This window comes from Lepeophtheirus salmonis, chromosome 7 (genome assembly GCF_016086655.4).
Source record: "Lepeophtheirus salmonis chromosome 7, UVic_Lsal_1.4, whole genome shotgun sequence".
Lineage (NCBI taxonomy): Eukaryota > Metazoa > Arthropoda > Copepoda > Siphonostomatoida > Caligidae > Lepeophtheirus > Lepeophtheirus salmonis.
Genome location: NC_052137.2, coordinates 30,115,714 through 30,136,198, shown reverse-complemented (window position 1 = coordinate 30,136,198; position 20,485 = coordinate 30,115,714). Strand labels below are relative to the sequence as shown.

Genomic DNA, 20,485 nt, shown 5'->3' with positions numbered 1-20,485 from the left:
TTTGGGTAATTAGTCTAAACTAGAGTTGCCAATCAGTAAAGTGCAAACAAACTGCCCACAATCAAAACCATTTTTCCTAAAAATTAACAACAAATGACACTAATTTGAGCAATGTATCTCAATTTCTTGATAAGTTATGGTCGGTTTTGCAATTTTAACATTTTTAGGAACTTGACGTTTGACCTTGACCTCTCAAATTTTTATGTCCTCTTACTGGTAACATAAACGACCAACCTACAAATTTTCACCAAAATCGAAGGGTAACTTTATCCGTAATTCTGCTATAAATTTATACAAATAACAATTTGACTTCTTGGATTTTAAATGGGTGTACTCTCTTAACATATATAATGTTCCTACAAAATTTCTCTAAATAGACTTGTAACTTTTGTCGTAATCCAGGTGACTAATAAACAAAGACACAAACAAACTGAGGTGAAAACATGAACTCGGCGGTTATAATATGTAATTTTAATATGTCAAATGAAGTAATAATATCCATTAATTGTTTAAAATTCAAAATGACTGATGATGTAATTCTAATTGCCTAATGAGACGTAAAAGTTGTAATTTGCACAAAGTGTTGTTCAGGGAAATGTAGACTGTCAATTTTTTCAATAATATAGGAAGGCTTAGTAATTATTTTAGGATACTCTGGTTGAGCCATCCTTTTTGTATAAACAAACTATAATAAACATTTCGCCACCCGTTATCATGAGTGAGAAAAAGTCAAAAGGCAGGGTATCTCAATTATCCTAGATGCTGAAGTTGAGGTGGGGAGTTTTATGGACATTGTGAAGTAATCCAGGAGCCTGATTTTCAAGGTGACCAAGTTGAAAAATAAAGACCTCTCTAGGAAAGGAAGAAGTGGAAGACACAATTTAACGAGGGATCCGAAGTTCCTGTCCGGTTTGGAAAATAAAATCAAGAAGGACACCACGAAATCGAAGATTCCCCCGGCGAACGAGTTCTCTGTAGCTCCTAGGACAATCAGTAGGGACGTGAAGATGAAATGGGATTGTCCTTAGACACGAGTCCCCCACCACTGATAGAGATCACGAAGACCATGAGGCTCGAGAGTTAAAGAGGTGTGGCCTTTCCTCGCCATATTTGAACCCGCTGGACTTTACTACGTGGTGCACTCTGGAGAGCGAAACCAAGAAGACTCCACATCCGAATGTGGAATCACCAAAGGCCGCCATAGTAGCTACGTCTTAGGAGTTTGTCAGAAATTCCTTCAAGGCCTTTTGGCTGCGATTGATGCTGAAGGTGGACATATTGAGTGACCAAGTTTGCAAAGGCTTTGTTTACAAGTTTTGTTACAGTTATTTATTTTTATTATTATTGAAAATCCAAATATATTGAAGTATTTCAGAAGTAACCTTTCGAGTTAACGTTTGAGTCCTCAGCCCTGTTCAATTTGCTTAGACAAGTTGTAACTTGTACAATTTTCTTATTCAAGTTGCAAATTGTATACAACATATACACGAAGTGTCAAAATAAATTGTAATTTTCTCCATGTCTTGATTTTGATTCATTTATATATATCAAAATAAAATATAAATAAATAAATAACATGAATCATATCTACAAAATATCTCAAGTCTCATAATTTGTTTTGCATTCACATATCTATTTTTTTTACAGTGTACAGTTGCTTGATGCTTTCTTCCCATTTGAAATACCTACATATATAAAAAGCCTTCACCACTCACAAATTATCGTAAGTCACAAAAATATTATTTTGGAGCCCTTTAGTTTTGTCTTAGAAGTAAAATCAGAATGTCACTCAAGCCAAAAGTTGTCATGGAAATAATTAAGCAAGTCTCTGATCGTATAGAAGTAAATGAAAGGGATATTCAAGAATTTTATGAGGTAAGGTACATATATTATATAGTTAACAAAAAAGCTTCAAAAGGGTCGGTTAAAAGGGACATAAGAGGAACCCACTCCTTGCTCCACTTCTAGGCTGGATTTGAACTGCAAATACAGAGTGGGGAACCAAACTTGAAGTGGCATTTAATTACGATTTTATCCCTGTTATTTTAACTACGGGTTTTCTGGTAGTTAGCCAAATAAGTCAATCAACCCAACTCCTATATATTTTTCTTAAGTAGCACAAGACTTTCATTGTTATATTTTTTTAAAATTAATTACATACGCATATATTTCAAAATATTAAAATCCTACATAATGTTCTATTCGAATTAGTAATATTCATGTAAAGCGTAGCTATATATTTGTATTCCTATAATTTAATGTCCAAAGTATATATACAGGTTTGATGTATATCTAGTGGTACACATTTTAATATTTTCAAGAGTGAATTTTTTTAAGCAAAAGGTTTTGTGAGGACATTTATTTAACAAAATCCTCTGAAAATAGCACTAGGCACAACTTTTATTCAATATGTGAGCCCTCAGCTCTAATAATTGGCTCAATGCAATGCGTAAATCCCTTGCAGTCCTAAACTATGTAGTCATTGTCGAGCTTGGTTCACTCCTTCTTGATAGAAGTATCTACAGACTGGACACTCCTGTGAGGAGTAGCACACACCCTCTCCTCCAGATGTGCCTAGATACAGGAGCCCAAGGGGGTCTTGGGCGCGCACATGTTGAGGTACAATGTTGTCGCTCAGGAAGGACCGGATCTTGCGATGACTCGGACCTCTGTCTTGAGTGAAATAAAAGTTGTACACAAACTTTTCTCTTGCCCAAGGTAGTACTTTGTTATCCAGAAGTTCTATGTAAGCATCTACATTGTGTAGCTCCTTCCTCTCCACTAAAATGGGAGGGAAGACTTCGTTTTTGGTGGCTACAACGCCCAATACCATGGTAGCGGTGAATAAGCATCTGGAATGACAGAAAGTGGTACAGTTGCATCCGAACTCCTTAGATATTAACCTGGGGGACATGTAGAAAGGAAGAACCTTCAAATTTACATTTTTTGTAGCTCCATTTTACTCGTTCTCGTTTGTTCTGTTTTTAATTGAGTCGAAACTTTACATAAGGAATTTTGAGTCACAAAACCTAACTTTCCTCGAGTTTGAAGACAATCGACCAATAAATTTCCCATTTATTATAATTTAAATTAAGTGTACTACTAGATAAGGTCAACCCTGTATATACTACGAGGGATAAGCAAATAGCATTCAATTATCAATTAAGACGGGGAAATCGACAGCTGACAAAAAAAGGCATTAGATATTTTGGTGTTAGCGAGCTAACGCCGTGCATAGTGTGAAATTGTCGAAGCAACAACAAAAAATGGAAAGCGTGAGCGATCTCCTTCGCACCGTCGTAAATATCGAGAAGTCTACAGAGACAGTTGACATCTCCATTCATATTGCCTATAACATCAATAAGTCGATTATATCCCTATACAGCCAAAAAGAACCAAAACTTCTACATTTACAATATGGGAGACTTCTGGACTGCCTCCATGTTGTCCTCTTCAGCCTTGATCTCAACTTCCTGGACTTTGCAGTTTAGAGCATCTTGGAGAACAATGTCTACCTCACTTCTCATCCAAATTTGAATTCGCTCTGAGCTTCTATCATGACAGCGTAGTACCCCATGGAGACGGTCTTCATCCTCAAGAGCTGCCAATTTGTTCGATGTCGTGTTGAGGCTATGATTGGTTGTGAACTTGAACATAGTGAATGAAATATAAAGCTAACTACAGGATTTGAACATATTAAAAGTTGGTAGTTAGTTGTCTTTTCTTGATTCCATAAAAATAACGTTCGTAATTTAGTCATGTTTTTGGACCGATGGGGATTGTTCAAGAGAGTCACTAAGTTCGGGGATGAAGAAAAAGTCGACCAGTTGTTTCAGTGCTGTGAAAAGATTGGGGTAATGATGTTAAATATAACCCTGGTATCTTAAATAAATACAAATAGACTGCCATAGATCTCATAATATCACTTGGAGTATTACATGAGATAAAATGTATGAAACAAACGGATGTATTCTCTATGAAGCAATCTCCTAAGGAGTCTATAAAATCATTTGCAGTGAAGGCCTGAAGTAAGGTAAATACGTGTGGGTTTTCAGTGAAAGTCGTGTTGGTTATACAGGGGAAATAATTCGTATCATGGTATTGCCAGGAATAAAAAACCCAGAAATTTTCAAATATATCATAACTATCATAACAATTCCGAATGTGGATACGAAAATACTATCCGAGCTCATAAAAATTATTGAAAGCAGAGAACGTGCTAGTAGTGTCATTAGTAATACATCGATTTCAGCAGCACTGGGATATGAAACTGAGTCAGGAAAGGTTACTTAAAAAAATGTCCCCAGTGTGGAAATGTATTTAAAATATTCAGTGAGGGTTTCAGGGGATGGAATAAAATGATTTTACTACGTCTGGAAACAAAGGGAAAAGTTTGGAAAGAAGCCGGAACAATGGTATATGTGAGTCTCCAGACTAAAAGTTTGTACCTATCTAGAGATGTTTTACAACAATATAAAATATCGATCGTTCGTTCCCTGTGCCTATCAACGCAGTGATTTAAAACAAAAATAAAACTAGAAAGGTATACCAACCTCGTGATTCAATTGCTCCATCACAAGCTAATTATCTTTCGGTTAGGATTTCTATTCTAAGCTCTCTATTTGAAGCCGTTGTGGAAGATTATTGCGCTATTAAAGGACAAAGGTATATTGTAGTCGCTGATAGATTTTTAGAGTGGGTTATGATTGCATTGGGTCAAAATTCCTTTTGGCAGGCTTAAGAGAGTAAAAGAAGCAAAAAGAAAAGAATAAATTATCCCAGTTTGTGAAAATATATCTAGTATTGTATAATATATGATAATCGGGGAGAGGATGAAGAAATATACTAGATTTCGTGAAGATAAATTAAAAACATTGCGTCATGCAACGATTTTTATTTTAAATAATAGTTTTATCTCTTATGTACATACACTATGGACTTATTAATATTTGTTAGTGTATCTGTTTTAATTAGTTTAATTATTGTTATGTTATTTTATATTTATTTTTTTAGGAAAATGCATCTTGAGCATATATCTCAAGAGGATTATTATTCAAGTGTGAATCACGATTCTTCTATTGTCCACTGTTACCAATCCTTCGAATATAGATAATTTAATTCGTAAATTCCAATACATCTTTATTTCCTCTGGTAACTTTCTCATATTTTTTTCCAAATCCGTTGAGAACATATTCGACTAGTTCCGGATAACTTTTATCTTGTTTAGCATGCTCTTTCAATTTTGGCAATCTCTTGTCCCTTATTTGTCCACAGACCTTATCTGTCTGATCTCCAAGAATAGTTTTTATTTATATTCGTCTTGTTTCCCGAACTGTATCAGTATCTGCCAAAAAATATTCACTTATAGGTGGTTTCCAATATGTCTTTCTTAAAAGTGCGTCTGCAATTACCAAATTTTTCCATTTGACTGTAAAATTATATCTCACTTGAGTACGTTCTTTAATTTCTTTTGGTCACGGATTCTCTATATCGTCTCTAACGTTTTATTATTCATAATAGTAACTATAGCTTGATGGGCTGTTTCTATCACAAAGTGATCCACACCTTGTAAATAAAGATTAAGCTTCTTTGTGTCCCAATAAATGTACATCATATCCATAATACTCATCCCATAATTTTCTTCTGATTTACTGAACCATCTTGAATTAGCTTCGTTCGAATTCCATTTTCTATTCTCATCCCTCTGCTTCAAGGCGTAACCAAAATCCTTTTTCTTTGCTGCATCAGTCTCCAAAATATTAATTCTTCCCAGAAGAAAGTGACTCTTCTGAGTCACCTTTCCTTTTTACTTCTATAAGTTTTCAAACGCTTTTTCCTGTTCTCTTATCCATGCAAGTTCTTTTTTGTTCTATAAAAATGAATGTAATGGTATTACAAGTTTCACAATACCTTTAGAAATTCAATTCATTTGATTGCCCATCCCCAAAAATGAACACAGTTCAGAGATTTTCGATGGAGTAGGGAACTTATCTAAAGCTTTTGTCTTTTTTGGGTGGATGTTGATGCCTTCTTCTTCTGCAACAATATATCCTATATATTCGACTTCTCTTTTGGCAAATTCATACTGATACTTAACATTTTTTTTACCCTCGTTACATGATCTTTGAAGTTTTTGTCGGGCAGCAAAATATAATCATCCAGTTTTTTCATACTATTAAGCCATCCGTAAGCTTGGACCATCATATAATAGAAAAATAACTCGTTTCGTTCAATCTCATCAGCCACCTTTTTAAACATATATCTTCCCCAAGCCGTAATAATAAATGTCGTTATTTCCCGACTATTACGATCCAATGGTATCTGCCAATACCCTTTATGAGGTCAAAAATAGTGAAATATTTAGTCTCCAATGACATAATGGAAATAATATCCTTAGGACTTGTCATTGGATGTATTAGCGTTCTGAAAAATTTATTTAACTTTGTGATCTACTGTAAGTGTTATACTGGTGTGTCTTGACGAAGGTGACGAGGTACCAAATATTTAATAAAAGGAGGGATCCACGACGAACGGGCGAAATGAGGTAAGGAATGACGTGGAGGAATACAAGGATTGTTTAATAGGAACAATTATATTCTTATTAATACAAAACACTACTCTGATACATACACATAATACATGGCTATTTATACTTATAACAATTTAAAGACAGTACTTTACAAATATATATATAAGAAATAAGAGAATCAAAGGGAAGGAGATACGAATACATTACAAATACCTCCACTTTTCTTTCCAATTGCGACTAGAGGGTGACGCCATTATGTTGGCCAAACTATGACTTATAATTTTAATAAGCTGCGCCCATCTAAAAACGACTAGGTCCTCTTTCTTTTTTCTGGATAGGCTCGTCATACTTTTTCTTGAATATTTCCTAACTTCCTGCTCGGCTTTGACAACATTCTTTTAAGGATTGTTTTTATGCAGACAGGGCTCATATTTACTTTTCGAGCATTTAATATTATATCGTTGTTTCTCAAGTATATTTTCTGATCATTCTTCACTCCGCCTCACTCCAAATGGTCCAAGTCTCTTCTTCTTGTCCAACTGAGGTCGCCTCCTTTTTCCCGAGCTCTGTGGGGGCTTTCCATCTAATTCCATCCATCAAACACCATACAACATTTTGCATTATACAATATATAAGGTATAGCATCTTCTTTTAATGTAATTTTTAATAGTTTGTACTTCATCTTCTTCAATGGCTTATATCCTTCGATGATGATGACAACATCTTGCTACTTTACAAGTAAATTTTGACGTACTTTTTCAATCTTCTCCGTCGTAGGAATATTTTCTCCATTCCCTTTACCAATCCCGCTTCATTTACGATTTGATTTTAATTGTACTGGGTATTCCTCTGGTAATATTTTCAATTCTTTCCAGGTCTTCTATGAGTGTAGGATTAAGTAAATACCGTGATTTCTTCTTCCACTTCTTCCGATCCATAGCTGATGTTAATATAAAATCTAGCATAATATCGTGAACAGACTCCCGGTTCGCTACTAATACAGTTAACTTTAGATTCCTTCAACATCGTTGGAGTAATACCCATCCTTTTAAGGAATTGTTGATTGGTTATAGTCATTTCATTTCCTGAATCACGTAACTTTCCTTAACGATTCCATCTTTATTTTAACTTGAAAAATGGAAGATTTTTCAAAATTTCTAAATAATCTTACTGTAATTCTGCTATTTTCCTTTTTTTACACATTCTTGACTATCCAAAATCACCCTATGGCCTGGCCTATTTACTTTAACTCTTCCAGGCCCAATTTGACTTTTTTAATAGAGTTCGTCTTCCTCTCCAACGTTTCGCCTTGCTGACGGCGTAGACGGTGGTCCTTGAGATGTCAAACTACTTGGATTGCGCGAAATAGAAATTCTTCAATCACGTTCAATTATTCTTTTCTCAACTTGTACATAATCTAGAGAGCACAGATTTGTTTAGTAACTAATTGTTTATTCTTTTGCCTATCGAAATATTAATTAATATCAATCACTCCACTTTCATTAATTATTGAATTAGTAAGTGTTCAGATTTGAATGGACCACCCGGTATAATACTAAATACATAACAGATACGCCTAACAATTCCGCATGTAACACATTCTTTTCATTGACGAAGTCTGTTTATCATCAGTCAAATTGAAGAGAATTAATGATTGCATAAAATTAGGTAGAAAAATTTGATTAATTATATATTAGTTTAATCAGAGGAATAATGAACAATGCGAGAGATTAACTCTATATGTTATGAGCTAAGATGTCATGTTGTCCTCTCGGTGGGTTTGCACAAATGCCATTTCGGATTGAAAATAATAAATTGTGTACCACTAGATAATATAAGCCCTCTAGAGGGTCAGGTATACTATGAGTTATTTAAAAATACATATAAATTCTACATTTAATTGTTAAATAATTTATTTGTATTAGTCTATGGTTTTTTTCTTTCCCAATACGGTATAACCAAACTAATTATATCCATAATTTTAATGTATACAAGACTATATTGTAATTCTACTAAAGATTTAAAATAAAGTTATTGTAAAGTTGTACATGAATTTTTCCCTTTTTTTAAGAAAAAGTTGTTCTTACCTGCACCATCTATCAAAGAATGAACATAATTTGAAAAAAAAAAAGAACAATATGTAAAACTTCAATTTTTCATTACAAAAGGTGCACCCTTAGTTATAATACAAGATGAATGCTGAAAAATAATTATGGTTAATAAGTACGAAATATTAATTACGTATAGTATATTTATAATTATATATTTTAATTAATGCTGGGAATGAAGGTTATATTTAGTGAGGTGAATTACCTGGGTCGGTTGACTAAAAAGATTCGTCAACAATTTTTCTGAATGATTTGGAATTATATTTGAAAAATAAATAAATAATTCTAGTCGATTTACGAGTCTTTCACATTGAGTCCTGGTCAAATCTAAAATTTCTTTTTTCTCGTGTGAATCGAGTCTTTGTGGAGTTTGAAGTACCGATTTAATACGAGTTAAGTACAGCCCGTGCCCGATTATCCAATTCTGATTAGTGAGTTATAATTATAATTATTTGATGGCAGAATAAACCGAATAATATTTTCTTCACTTCAGTTCTATGTATTGAGTGTAACTAAGGAAAACAGCACGCACTTTCAAGAGGTTGCGTGAGCATTCAGCCCTGAAGTAAAATATGTAAAAGTGGATCATTACCCACCACTTTCCTAAGCATCAATGACCTCTTTTGATATCCTATCTCCACTCAGGGGTTGTGCAAATAATCGAAGGTTCAAAAAGTGGAGCATTACCCCCACCACCTCTTCCCCGAGCATTGAGGATCCCTGTCAATATCTTATAATACTTATGGGTTGTACAAGTGAACGCTGGTCGAAAAGGTGGGTCGGTATTCTCATAACTCTTGAACTTTTTTAGGTAGTATACTTAGTGGTCTCTGTAGTAAAGGTACAGGGAGCGGGGATCAGATTGTCGCCTACTTTAAACCTTGATAACTTGAAGACGACATTATCAAATAAAAAACTGGTTACCAAATAGGAAATCTATTCTTGTCAGCTGACGATACGTAGTTCAGTTAGCATAATGCCGTCATCATATGAGGAGATAAAGAGCTATAAGTGGAACGAGGAGCTCTCCAGGTCCGCCTTAGGTATGGCATTGGTTAATAATGGAGGTGAAATCTCCAATTCAACGATTGCTTCAACCTTAGGAGTGAATTTACGGACTGTTCAGCGTATACGTAAGAAGCTAAAGGACACCTGGGAGGTTGATGCCACCATAAAGAGGGCACCCAAAGAGGAGGGCGCCAACAGGAAGGTCAGGGACACCGATTTTGTCGACAAGGTGAAGAAGATGTTTGAAGATGACCCAACCAGGTCCATGAAGGCCGGAGACAGGCCCTGGGTGTGGCAACAGGACTCAACACCCTACCATGTGTCCAAAATCTCCATGCAGTGGTTAACCGAGAACTGTTATGATTTCGTAACCAAGGATTTGTGGGCTCCTAACTCTCCCGACCTTAATCCTTTGGACTATTTTGTCTGGGGCTATGTCGAGAGACATACCAACAGACATCCCCATAGCACCAAGGCCAGCCTGATGGACTCCATCAAGGAGGTATTCAGCATCATGGACAATGAGATGGCCAAAAGAGCCTGTGGTCGGTTCAGAGGCTGTATTGAGGCCGTTATTGATGCCAACGGTGATTATATCAAATGAATGGCTACTCTATACCTATATGCTCGTCATAGTTTTGATTTTCAATAAAAAAGTTAAAAAATGTATATTTTGGGTTGTTTTTTGTAGAAAAATATTTTGGCGACAACTTGATCCCCGCTCCCTTTAAGTTTAACTTTGGTGGTTGTTTATGACCGGCATACAGCTCCTTTGCAGCCAGAGGTTCAGTTATTTTTAATACTAAAATGTAAGCAATTTGAATGGACATGAAAAAAATTTGGGCACATCAGGATGAACAAAGCAACTAGTAAAGATCTAATAAAAATTTACATTAGAATTGTTGATCCTATTTCATAATATTCAAACTACCCAGTTATATCTTTCATATAAATGTTTTTAGTTTGTTCAAAATAGACATAAACAAAAAAATTATTTAAACATACTTTTCAACATAGAATGTAATAATTTCAAAAAATCATCTTTTTGAATATACCTAACATAACTAATGTTACCTAAATATATCTTAAACATAAACACATTCACCAAATAAACTACCTTTGCTGCATGATGTGTTATTATGTCATTTACTATGACAAAGGTGTCCCTTTTTTGTAGATGAACTTATTTTTTTGGAGTCTGTGTAATTGTTCATTCCCATCCGACAGAATTGATGTGGTCAGTCGCAATGTAACTTCCTTTTCCCTGAAACTTACATCAACACCGAAGAATGATTCTTTGCAAGGCTTAGACTACTTTCTTATATTGAACTGTTTTATTACATCATTTTAGTCCCTAATCTATAATATGCGTTTTCTGCTACATGGATCACAACAGCCATGCCGTAGCGGGGATCTGTTTTTCCACGGTCGATACTTGGAACTTGTCATACTGAACAAACCACTGTCTATGAACCAACTTACTTGTCTTGTTGTTACGATGCCACATCAAAAGAATGTCTCCATTTGCTCTATCATATGATTTCTGAGATTGTGAGTGTTGGTGACTTCCATGCACAAGTTACAGGCACAACCCGTGGTCCTAGGGTTATAATATACTATTACAAAGGGATTCTTAATACTCAATGAAGCGGTAGTGGTGGTTAATGACCCACCTTTTTGACGCCCGTATCACTTGCACAACCCATGGGCTGGGGTGTATTATAGGATATCGAAAGGGTTCCTTGAAAATCAGGGAAGTGGTGGTTAATGATCCAACTTTTGGACCAGTGGTTCACTTCTACAATCTGAGGTGTATTATAATATATATTGGGGTGATGAACTTTACAGACTTTGGACTCAATCTATAGCCAGAAAGCAAAGTACAGTGGGTTCAGGTCTGGGATGTGCTGAAACCACATCTCCTAGAAGTAGAAGTCCATGTTATTCTTGAGATAATTCTAGACCACTTTTGCCATGTGTGCAGGGCCCCCGTTCTTCTGTAGTACCACATTTCCATGTGAAAATGATGTCTTTACCCATAGTCTTCACTTTCTTCTCATCCGCAACCAGGTCTGTTGCATGAGTTCTCATTGACTTGGTTGGTCTGCCTCAAAAAGGTTCTTGCCCAATTCTGGATCAAGAATTTTCTTCTCTGACCTCCTGTACGCTTCTCCATTCTATTGTTTTCTTCCATCCTCTTTCTGACTGTGTACACAGTGGGTCTGGATACGTCTGCATGGCATGCAGTTTCTCCCAGCCCCCTCCCCCACACAAAGGAGAACCGAGATCTTACTTATGTTGTCTCTTTCCGTGCTCATCTAAGACTGGAAAGAAAAGTAAAAGTAATATATACTTCAGCTGGTTTGTTAAGGAATCCTTTGTATTTCATTTTTCTTAAATGAATGGCACAAACAATTCAAGAAAGAAGCTTAACTTTTTGTAAAGATTGAAAATCTGTACCCCGTAAATGAAAGATAAGTTTAATATTTATTGACAAAATCATTTCTATTAATGTTAATTTATATTCGTTTGTCTGTTACGAATAATTATAGACCTTATTATTGATTACACTTCTTTAAAAACTTTCAAAATATGCAAATTTCGAAAAAAATCCATGATTTATTTAGTGTGTAGATATGCTTGTTAAGATGACTAATGTACTTCTTTTTTGCTATTCTGTTATTTTAGGCATTCTACGAGTACGATAAGGATGATAGTGGAAACATATCAACATGTGAATTAGGACAAGTAATGAGGTCCTTGGGAGCTAATCCTACAAGCATTGAAATTGAGGTAAATGAATAATAAATGTAGTTTAATTTGTCATATCTGTTGTTCAATAGTTTTAAACATCTCAGTTTGCATCATAATTATTTTGGCGCTGAATTATGAATCGTGAATCTGATTGGTTGACGCTGAAAAGAGATGCAATCCTCATCAAATAGGTAAAATAAATTTTGACCCCCTAAATCGTCATGCAGCACTTACAAAATGAAGTCGAAGTTTTTCTTAACCATGAAAAACGCCAATTCAAATTTATCCACTTATTTCCGGAAATTAAGCTTAAGTTAGATTAAATGCACAATTAAGAGGCACTGAGAGACCAGAAGTGTCAATGATACACCAAAATTCAGTCGTCCCAGAACTTAACAAAACAGGAAGAACATCGAAATACTTCGACTAAAGATTTATTGGAATCCGAAAAGATGGATGTCCCAAATAGGTAGTGAAATAGGAATTTCAACGTTGTCATCTTGTAAAATTGTCCGTGAGGATTTGAAAATGACAAGTTACGGTAGTCAAAACATTAATGCCAATACCAGAGCGAAGAGATTCGAACGTTGTCGAGAATTGTTACAAGTTAGTACGCCGTGAACAAAAATTGTTTTCAGAGATTAAAAAAAAGTGGGATTTGAACCAAAAAGTCAATAGACAAAAAGATTAAACTTGATCCAGGTCCGATGTTTTGTCATTGGATGATAAAACCATACCTGTTCATACCAATAGCCGATCTCTTATTGTTTGCAACAGAGTTTTGAGTTCCGGAGACAAACTCCCCTTAGTTTTTTGCCCAAAGGTCTCTGTATGAGCCAAGATGATTACACCTCAAGGATTTTAGAACCTGTGGTGCTTCTATCGTCTGAAAGTAACCCTTTGTACTTTTTCTAGCAAGATGTGGCTCCCATAAACATTGGACGCCGAACTCAAGTATGGTTGGAACATCACATTCAATATCGGGACAAATCAATGCAACCACCTTTAAGTCCAGATGCAAATCCCTACGATTATTTTGTATAGGGGTATCTAGAGTCGAAGTTGAAAGTCCAGTCCTATCAAAGTTTGTATATTCTACGAAATGCAATCGAAGTTGCTTGGGAGGAACTACTTGAAAAAAGGATCTGTACAGCATGCAACTCATTTCAACGTCGATAAACTATTGTTGACGGATATATAGAATAGGTCATTAATAAGAAATAGAAAATAAATATACTTATAGACTATTATTAAAACTAAATTTAGATATGTCTATTGATAAATTAATTATTGCATTAATAATGAGGTTTAAAACTTTTGAACAATCTTGTATATATGTACACAACATCCATTAATTTATTTTTTATTTTTTGAAGGGTCTCATTAATGAATATGATGACGACATGAATGGTAAGGGGATTGGAGTCGTCTCCGTTTCATAAAAGTATTTCATTGAAGCCATAGGTGTATTATGTAAAGTCCAGACTTGAGTCCCTTTTTTTATAGACTTGGATTTGGACTTCTTCTGACTTGAAATGGATTCAATTTTTTTCCAAATAGCTTTTTTTGCAAAATTTGTCAAATAACCCTTTTTCCAAGTTTGCCAAATAACCATTATTCGACTTTATATGACTCGGTCACAAGACCATGCGTAGTTAGAATGGTAAATTTGGATTTTTTCTTTTCTTGACTTTTCTTCAAGATTAGAAGGGCAAAAGACCAAATGGGTTTAACTCTATGAGGGCGTCTCTTTTTTTTTTTTTTTTGTGGCAGATACGTTTTTATTTTAGCAAATTTTTGTAAAGTTTTAGGCATCATGTCGATAGCTGCTCCAAATATAAAAAATATTGTATTTATGGAGGAGGAATGGTGTTGCACTATGATGATGATTTTAGTTCATATTGATATTTCAAATGGATCCAACAAGACTCATGACCTTGTCATGTCTCAGACAAGTAACTGAAGTTGGTGAGTGAGCCCTGCTATGACTTCATTGGGAAGAAAATATGGGCCCTGGCAGTCCGGACTAAATGTGATGGATTATTTTGTCGGGGCCTACGTTGAATCTAAAACCAATTGAAAATCTCATGCCATCAAGGACTCCCTGATTCTGTCCATCAGGGAAACGATGACCAACATTCCAGAGAACTCCCTCGTTACTGCTTGCGCCTCCTTCCTTGGCCTGATACAGGATGGGATTTAAGCTGAATGCGGATACGTCAAATGAACTCTTTTTCAACATTTATATGTACAATTCAAGCCAATTTTCAAGTAAATTCGCCGAAAAATGTGGTTTCATTCACAATTTAAATATTTTGGAAAAATGCACGGATTTGGTCTGAACAACCTGTATTTCTATAAAAGACACATCTCATTTATCGAGTGTATAAAACTATATGTATTAAGTGATTTTGAGTATATCGCAAGGATTAAGTATTGGCATATAATTAATTAGTTTATTGCATGATGGATCATCAAAATATCAATGATAACTTTCTTAACATGGAATCGTTCATCCAAACATTGACTAGAAGAATCAATATTTACTTATTTAGTCAAATTAGTATGTTTTCAATAGATTCACGATATTTTAATTAATATTAGCAAAGGATTACCCACGCGTTGCTCGGGTCAAAGAGGAAATCACATTGATAACGATTAATGTTGTAAATCTGTTGTGTCTTTTAGCCGGCCCGTTAATTTTTAATTGGTTACATAACGAAGGAATTTTCTTTTCCTTTGCAGTTGTCATTATTATTTAATTCCTGCCTAGTGAACATCCTTTCCTTAATAGATTCAATTACATTCGAAACCTGATTGAACATTTGTGTGTGCTCATAAAAGACGGAGAGTAACCCTAAGGATTTGTTGCGCAGTTATAATTGTAAGTCCTTGTTGGATCAACATCGGAGTAATACTAGCAAATATCATTGTTGATATCCTATTCCCCTTCATCTCTTGTCAATGCTAATTGTAGCTGATCTAATAAAATGTCGTGAGCATTACGCTTTATCTCTTATTAAACATTCTTCAAATTATCAGGGTTACCATGTTGATTTTCGTTTTTTTTTTTAACTTGACCATTCTACACTGGATTTTCATCCAGGGTTGATTATAATATACGAATATGTATCATTATGACTTAAAACAAAAAAAAAGTGTTATAAACCTCAAAGAACATACCAACATATATGCATGAAAGAAATTGTCGTCAAGATGAGAAGTCCATTCTTTATATTTGTCAAAAAATTACCAAATTGAAACTTGCGAAGAAAATAACAAGAAACTTTTTAGACCTAATTTTGAAAAAGAAGAGGTGGTTAAGATCATTTATTAGAATTCTAATTAAACTTAATAAAATTTCTTTCGTACCTTAAAAAACAAAAAAGTTATGGAGAATTATGTCACCGAAAAAATAACCCTCGGCAACTGGTTCATTTTTGTAAATATTGCAGAAATTATGCTGTAAAATGTTCCGGAAATTGAAAATATTAATTATCAAGAAGGTTTTATTTGTGTAAAAAATGGCTTTTATATGCCTTTGAATCCCATAAAAATATCGTAGGAACATGCTTGGTTATTTTATAGGTTTACTTGCTAAATTTTAGACTGATCTGTTTGATCATTTTTGGATTCCATATGATGTGGTAACACCAAAAAAATAGACTATGTATATATATAAGAACTGATAAAGCATTGTGGTAAGCTTCCAAAACTTTTAAGGTGCTCAAAATACAAAAAAAATGGGCTAGATACATCATCTGTTGTACTTACTTTAAATGTTCAAAACTAACTAAAAAATTAGGCTTTTTGGAGACGATATTCCGCCTTGGTCAATTTTCCTAGAACCGAAATATTACTGATCAAATAACGAATCTTGAGGATCAGAGGGCTTGTCAGAGCCCCCCCCCCCTCCGACTTCCGACTACCTTTATTTATGAAAAAGGTGGAATAGAGACTTTTCCATGGCTAGCTAGTTTTAAAGAGTCAAATGTCTTTGAATTTAAATAAACTGAGAAGAAATTATCTTTTCATAAAAAGAAAGGTAATTAGATAACAAATAAAAACAAAACAAAGTGTCATTCATGAAATATGAACACCATTTATATTAAAAGAGTAATAGATATTTTTTTTCTAACAAAAAGATACCTGCATTTAATAAACTTCAAAAAAGGAAGGGAAAATCTAGGCCCTCATACATTTATCTTTATCTAAGTCCAGTCTATATGGGGGGCATTACTAGAACTTTTCTTGGGTATGGTGGGGGGCGGGGGTAGGAGAGGCTTGTTAAGAAAAGTTTGATAATATTGACAGTATTTTTTGAATAACCTTCTTTCAAAAAACACAAAATTAAGGTTTCTTTTAGACAAATTTGACAGCAAGATTATAATGAAGGAGGTGGGGTGTAGCATACCGTCACGTAGTCAGGGGCCTCGTCTTATCTTAAAATTATTAGCATTTATATGATTGAGACCTTAATTAATTTCATTCCATTCACAGGTACGATTGAATTTCCAGAATTTGTAATTCTCATGGGGAAAAAGTCAAAAGAGGGTGCTTTTGAGAAGGAACGACTCTACGCGCTGGAAACATTCCGTGTTTTAACATCCGGTGTATGTAAAAAGAAGCAAGTTCAGGATCGGACTCTGCCAATGGATCATTTAAGGTTAAAATACAATTTGGGTTTTTTGGGTTTTCATTCAATCGGGATGAACGTTGTTTACTTGGATTTTTTTTGTTTTGTTTTTTGTCTTGGAGCAAAATGATACAGCTTCATAAAGGATAGTAACGATATTAATAGAGTTGGATTCGAGTAAAAATTAACAAGTTCGAGATTTCGATGATTGAAGTCGAATCAAATTAGAGTAAGAGTCCTATTTTACTTCAATTTTTTAAAATCGGATTCGAGATTTCTATAAAGACTAAACTTTAGATGTGTCGCAGATAGCCCATAAAATAGTGATAATTAATTTTCACAATAAGTGAATGCGAGATTGAAAGATTTTATAGCTGAAAGGGGTCATATCGGAGCGAATATAAGTCTCTTTACTCAAATAAAGATCCTAAACTATATCTAAAATTATTGGGTATCTTTATTCATACCACGAATTTTGATTACAAGGTCCATAGTTTGATTTTTATATTCTTTTCATTGGTCAGATTTTGGGATGTAAATCCTTATATTTTTTGAGACGGGATTTTTTGTTTTCTTTTTGGTACCCTGAAGAGTGTTTGTCAATTTTTAAAGCTTTTCACATGACTCTTTCATTATTCAAGAGAGACCATTTAAGTATTATGTGTAATCAAGGAAGGTTTGTGCTCCTTAATGACAGAGAGTAACACTGACGAGCAATTGCGGAGTTATAAGTGGACTCCGTATACAAATGAGGATCGACAACGGAGTAATTCTTACTTGACACGTAGTGGGACTTTTGTTTATTTATCATCTCTCATAGATGCCTGCAGCTAATCTCATAAAACGTTATGACAGCTAATCTGCTCTCCTCTCAAAAATTCTTCAATTGTCAGGGTTACCATATTAATTTTCGGTTTACCGAAAGTATTTACGATTTACAACCCATTCCATGATTTTGATAATATTAATATATATTTCCTAACCCTCTGATAGATAACTGGGATATTTTACACCCCGAGATCTATAAAAATGATTTTTATTCCTTTGAATCTACATTGTATCGTCAATACTTTTGAGTATGATATTGAAACAATAAATGAATTTTTACCCATAAGTGATGATGCTAAAACCAAGCATATATATTGCAAACATTCGAGTATAATATCTAGTATATATATGCAGAAATTTGCTCTACTAACGCACACATTTTCATCTGTAGTATTTAAGTGGATTCGAATGCATCGATACAAATTTGTTATATATGTTCATGATATATTACAAGTTAATATATAAAAGTTTGACTGAAATTGTATATGAACATGTTTGTAACTAATATTGAAATATGTACAAAATTTGAAAAAAAAAATCCAAGATGTTGCTGTTTTTGATTGGTTGATTCGGCTTGGAATGAACCCCATACCCTAAATTCGCGTATACGTAATGAATATTTCATCAAAATTTTATTAAAAATAAAAGTTTATTGCTTCAGATTAAAAAAATAAATCTTGTTGAAACCCAAAACTCATGTTGTTATGATGTTAAATATATATTTTTTCTCCCTGTCTTATATTCATACACGCATTTTTGGGATTAGCTAGTGCAAAATGAATGTAGTTGTTTTAATTGTTCAACTGTTTATCATGTAATTCGATATGTTGTAATTTTGAGGGTTCCCATCTCATTAACCGCGTTATCAAAATTATGTTTTCTAATTCAAGAGTTGCTCTCAAACATTTCCTTTTAATTAGACATGTTTTTATTTCTAATACACGGTTAGTAACTAACATCAAGTAGCAAAGTAACTGTAATTTTACACCACAAGAAGGAAATATCCCAAAAGTTGTGGCTAGATGTATTTTATTTACCTTATTTACTCTCGTAATACTTTTTTTAAACAATCACTGTCAAGGAGTAAACACTCTTTAATAATATGTCTAATATTGATATTCATGATGGATAGTATTTATAAATTTGTAATATCCACCATAAAATACTATTTCCTACCAAATTTCAGAAGAATTGAACGTATTTTGGAGGTTCCCAATTTACTAGAAACTTTATGAACTATTAAGTGCTGTATTTAATTTAATACATGGCTTTGGTAATGTGTATTTCGCATTGTATAAGTACAATCGAAAGAACGTTAGAAAGATAAGATTTTGCACTAAAATAATTTTCATAACAGTTCCATGATTGTTTTACTCCGACATTTTTGAGCGTGCGTCAAACATGGATGCCAGCAAAGAGAAAATACGCAGTTTTTCTTTGAACAAGGTGAAAATGAGAGCTAGGTGGCTGAAAATTAAATAACTTTATGATTTGATATTTTAAAGCCAATTACGTGCAATTTTAGTTTCTTTGATATCCATACCGTAATTTTGATGTCAAAATGTACCACTCTCTGGAAGGCCAATTGTTGAAAATATGGATAAAATAATGGAAATTGTCCAGTTCGACCGTCAAGTTGGCTAGAAAATTAGAAGATAACTCCATAATAATTCTTCAGTATTACTCTCTGTTTTTCATGTGCACACTCACACGAAACTAATCAATACTTATTATTTAATTCATTGTTCTGTCCATGAGAACGAAATAATATTAATAACAGTTTGATAAAAAAAAAATATTCTGATTTGATGACTGATGAGTACTTTGGTAATCTAAAGCGCTCAATATCAAAAATAAACAAACCCTTATTCCTGTATCCTAAATACAAAACGTCCGGGAGAGTTAATTCATTTTTTAATATCAGAGTTTATATTTTATTCTAATCTTAACATACAGGGCTCAAAGATGAAATCCGAATCCTCTCTTATATTTAATACAAAAACAAACATAACATCTGTTAGTTTTAATTCTTTTATTTTAATTAAAAAACAAGGTTAGTTTATCTTGAGCCTTACTCGATATAACTGCACTCAGCCTTGATCACGGCCTCTGAATAGGAGTAAGCCTTGATGTCGAGGTCTCTTGGCATAGATGCGAAGTGCTACTAGATGGCAGCCATCAGACTTGCCTTTGTTGTATCAGACGTCTATTAGTGTGTGCCTCAAGGTAGCCCCAGACAAAATAACCCATCAGATTAAGATCAGGGTTCCTGGGGAGTAAGATCTGGCTGGTTTGCATCTTGTAAGACTGACATTTGAGATCCTCGTTAACACATTCAATAACTGTCTTCTTCTCACTGACTTGAAGTTACTTTCCAATTGAGACAAAGGAACTGGTAAATGATGTTGCAAGCCTTCTCGATGAACTACGCGTCTTTGACCTTCCTGGAGTCCTCTATCTGCCTCTGCCACCTCAAAATATTCATTTAGAGGCTCTTCGAATCCTCCAGTTTCTTCCTGGTTTCCTGTATGTAGCATATTGTCAGCCCAGTGGTGTTACAGATGTGATGGTTGCTGATTTGTCCTTGATTATTAATTAGAAACACAACTACGGTGCATCTCC

General features: G+C 34.2%; 1 protein-coding gene across 1 annotated transcript; it reads left to right on the top strand.

The window, feature by feature from the left end:
* The first annotated feature begins 1,737 nt into the window (after positions 1-1,737).
* LOC121122239 (uncharacterized) lies at positions 1,738-20,462 on the top strand. Its single transcript, XM_040717227.2, has 5 exons — positions 1,738-1,875; positions 12,334-12,438; positions 13,776-13,809; positions 16,900-17,065; positions 20,231-20,462. Exons 1-5 carry the CDS (start codon positions 1,783-1,785, stop codon positions 20,460-20,462), a joined length of 630 nt encoding a protein of 209 aa, XP_040573161.1. The 5' UTR covers positions 1,738-1,782.
* Positions 20,463-20,485: the final 23 nt, after the last annotated feature.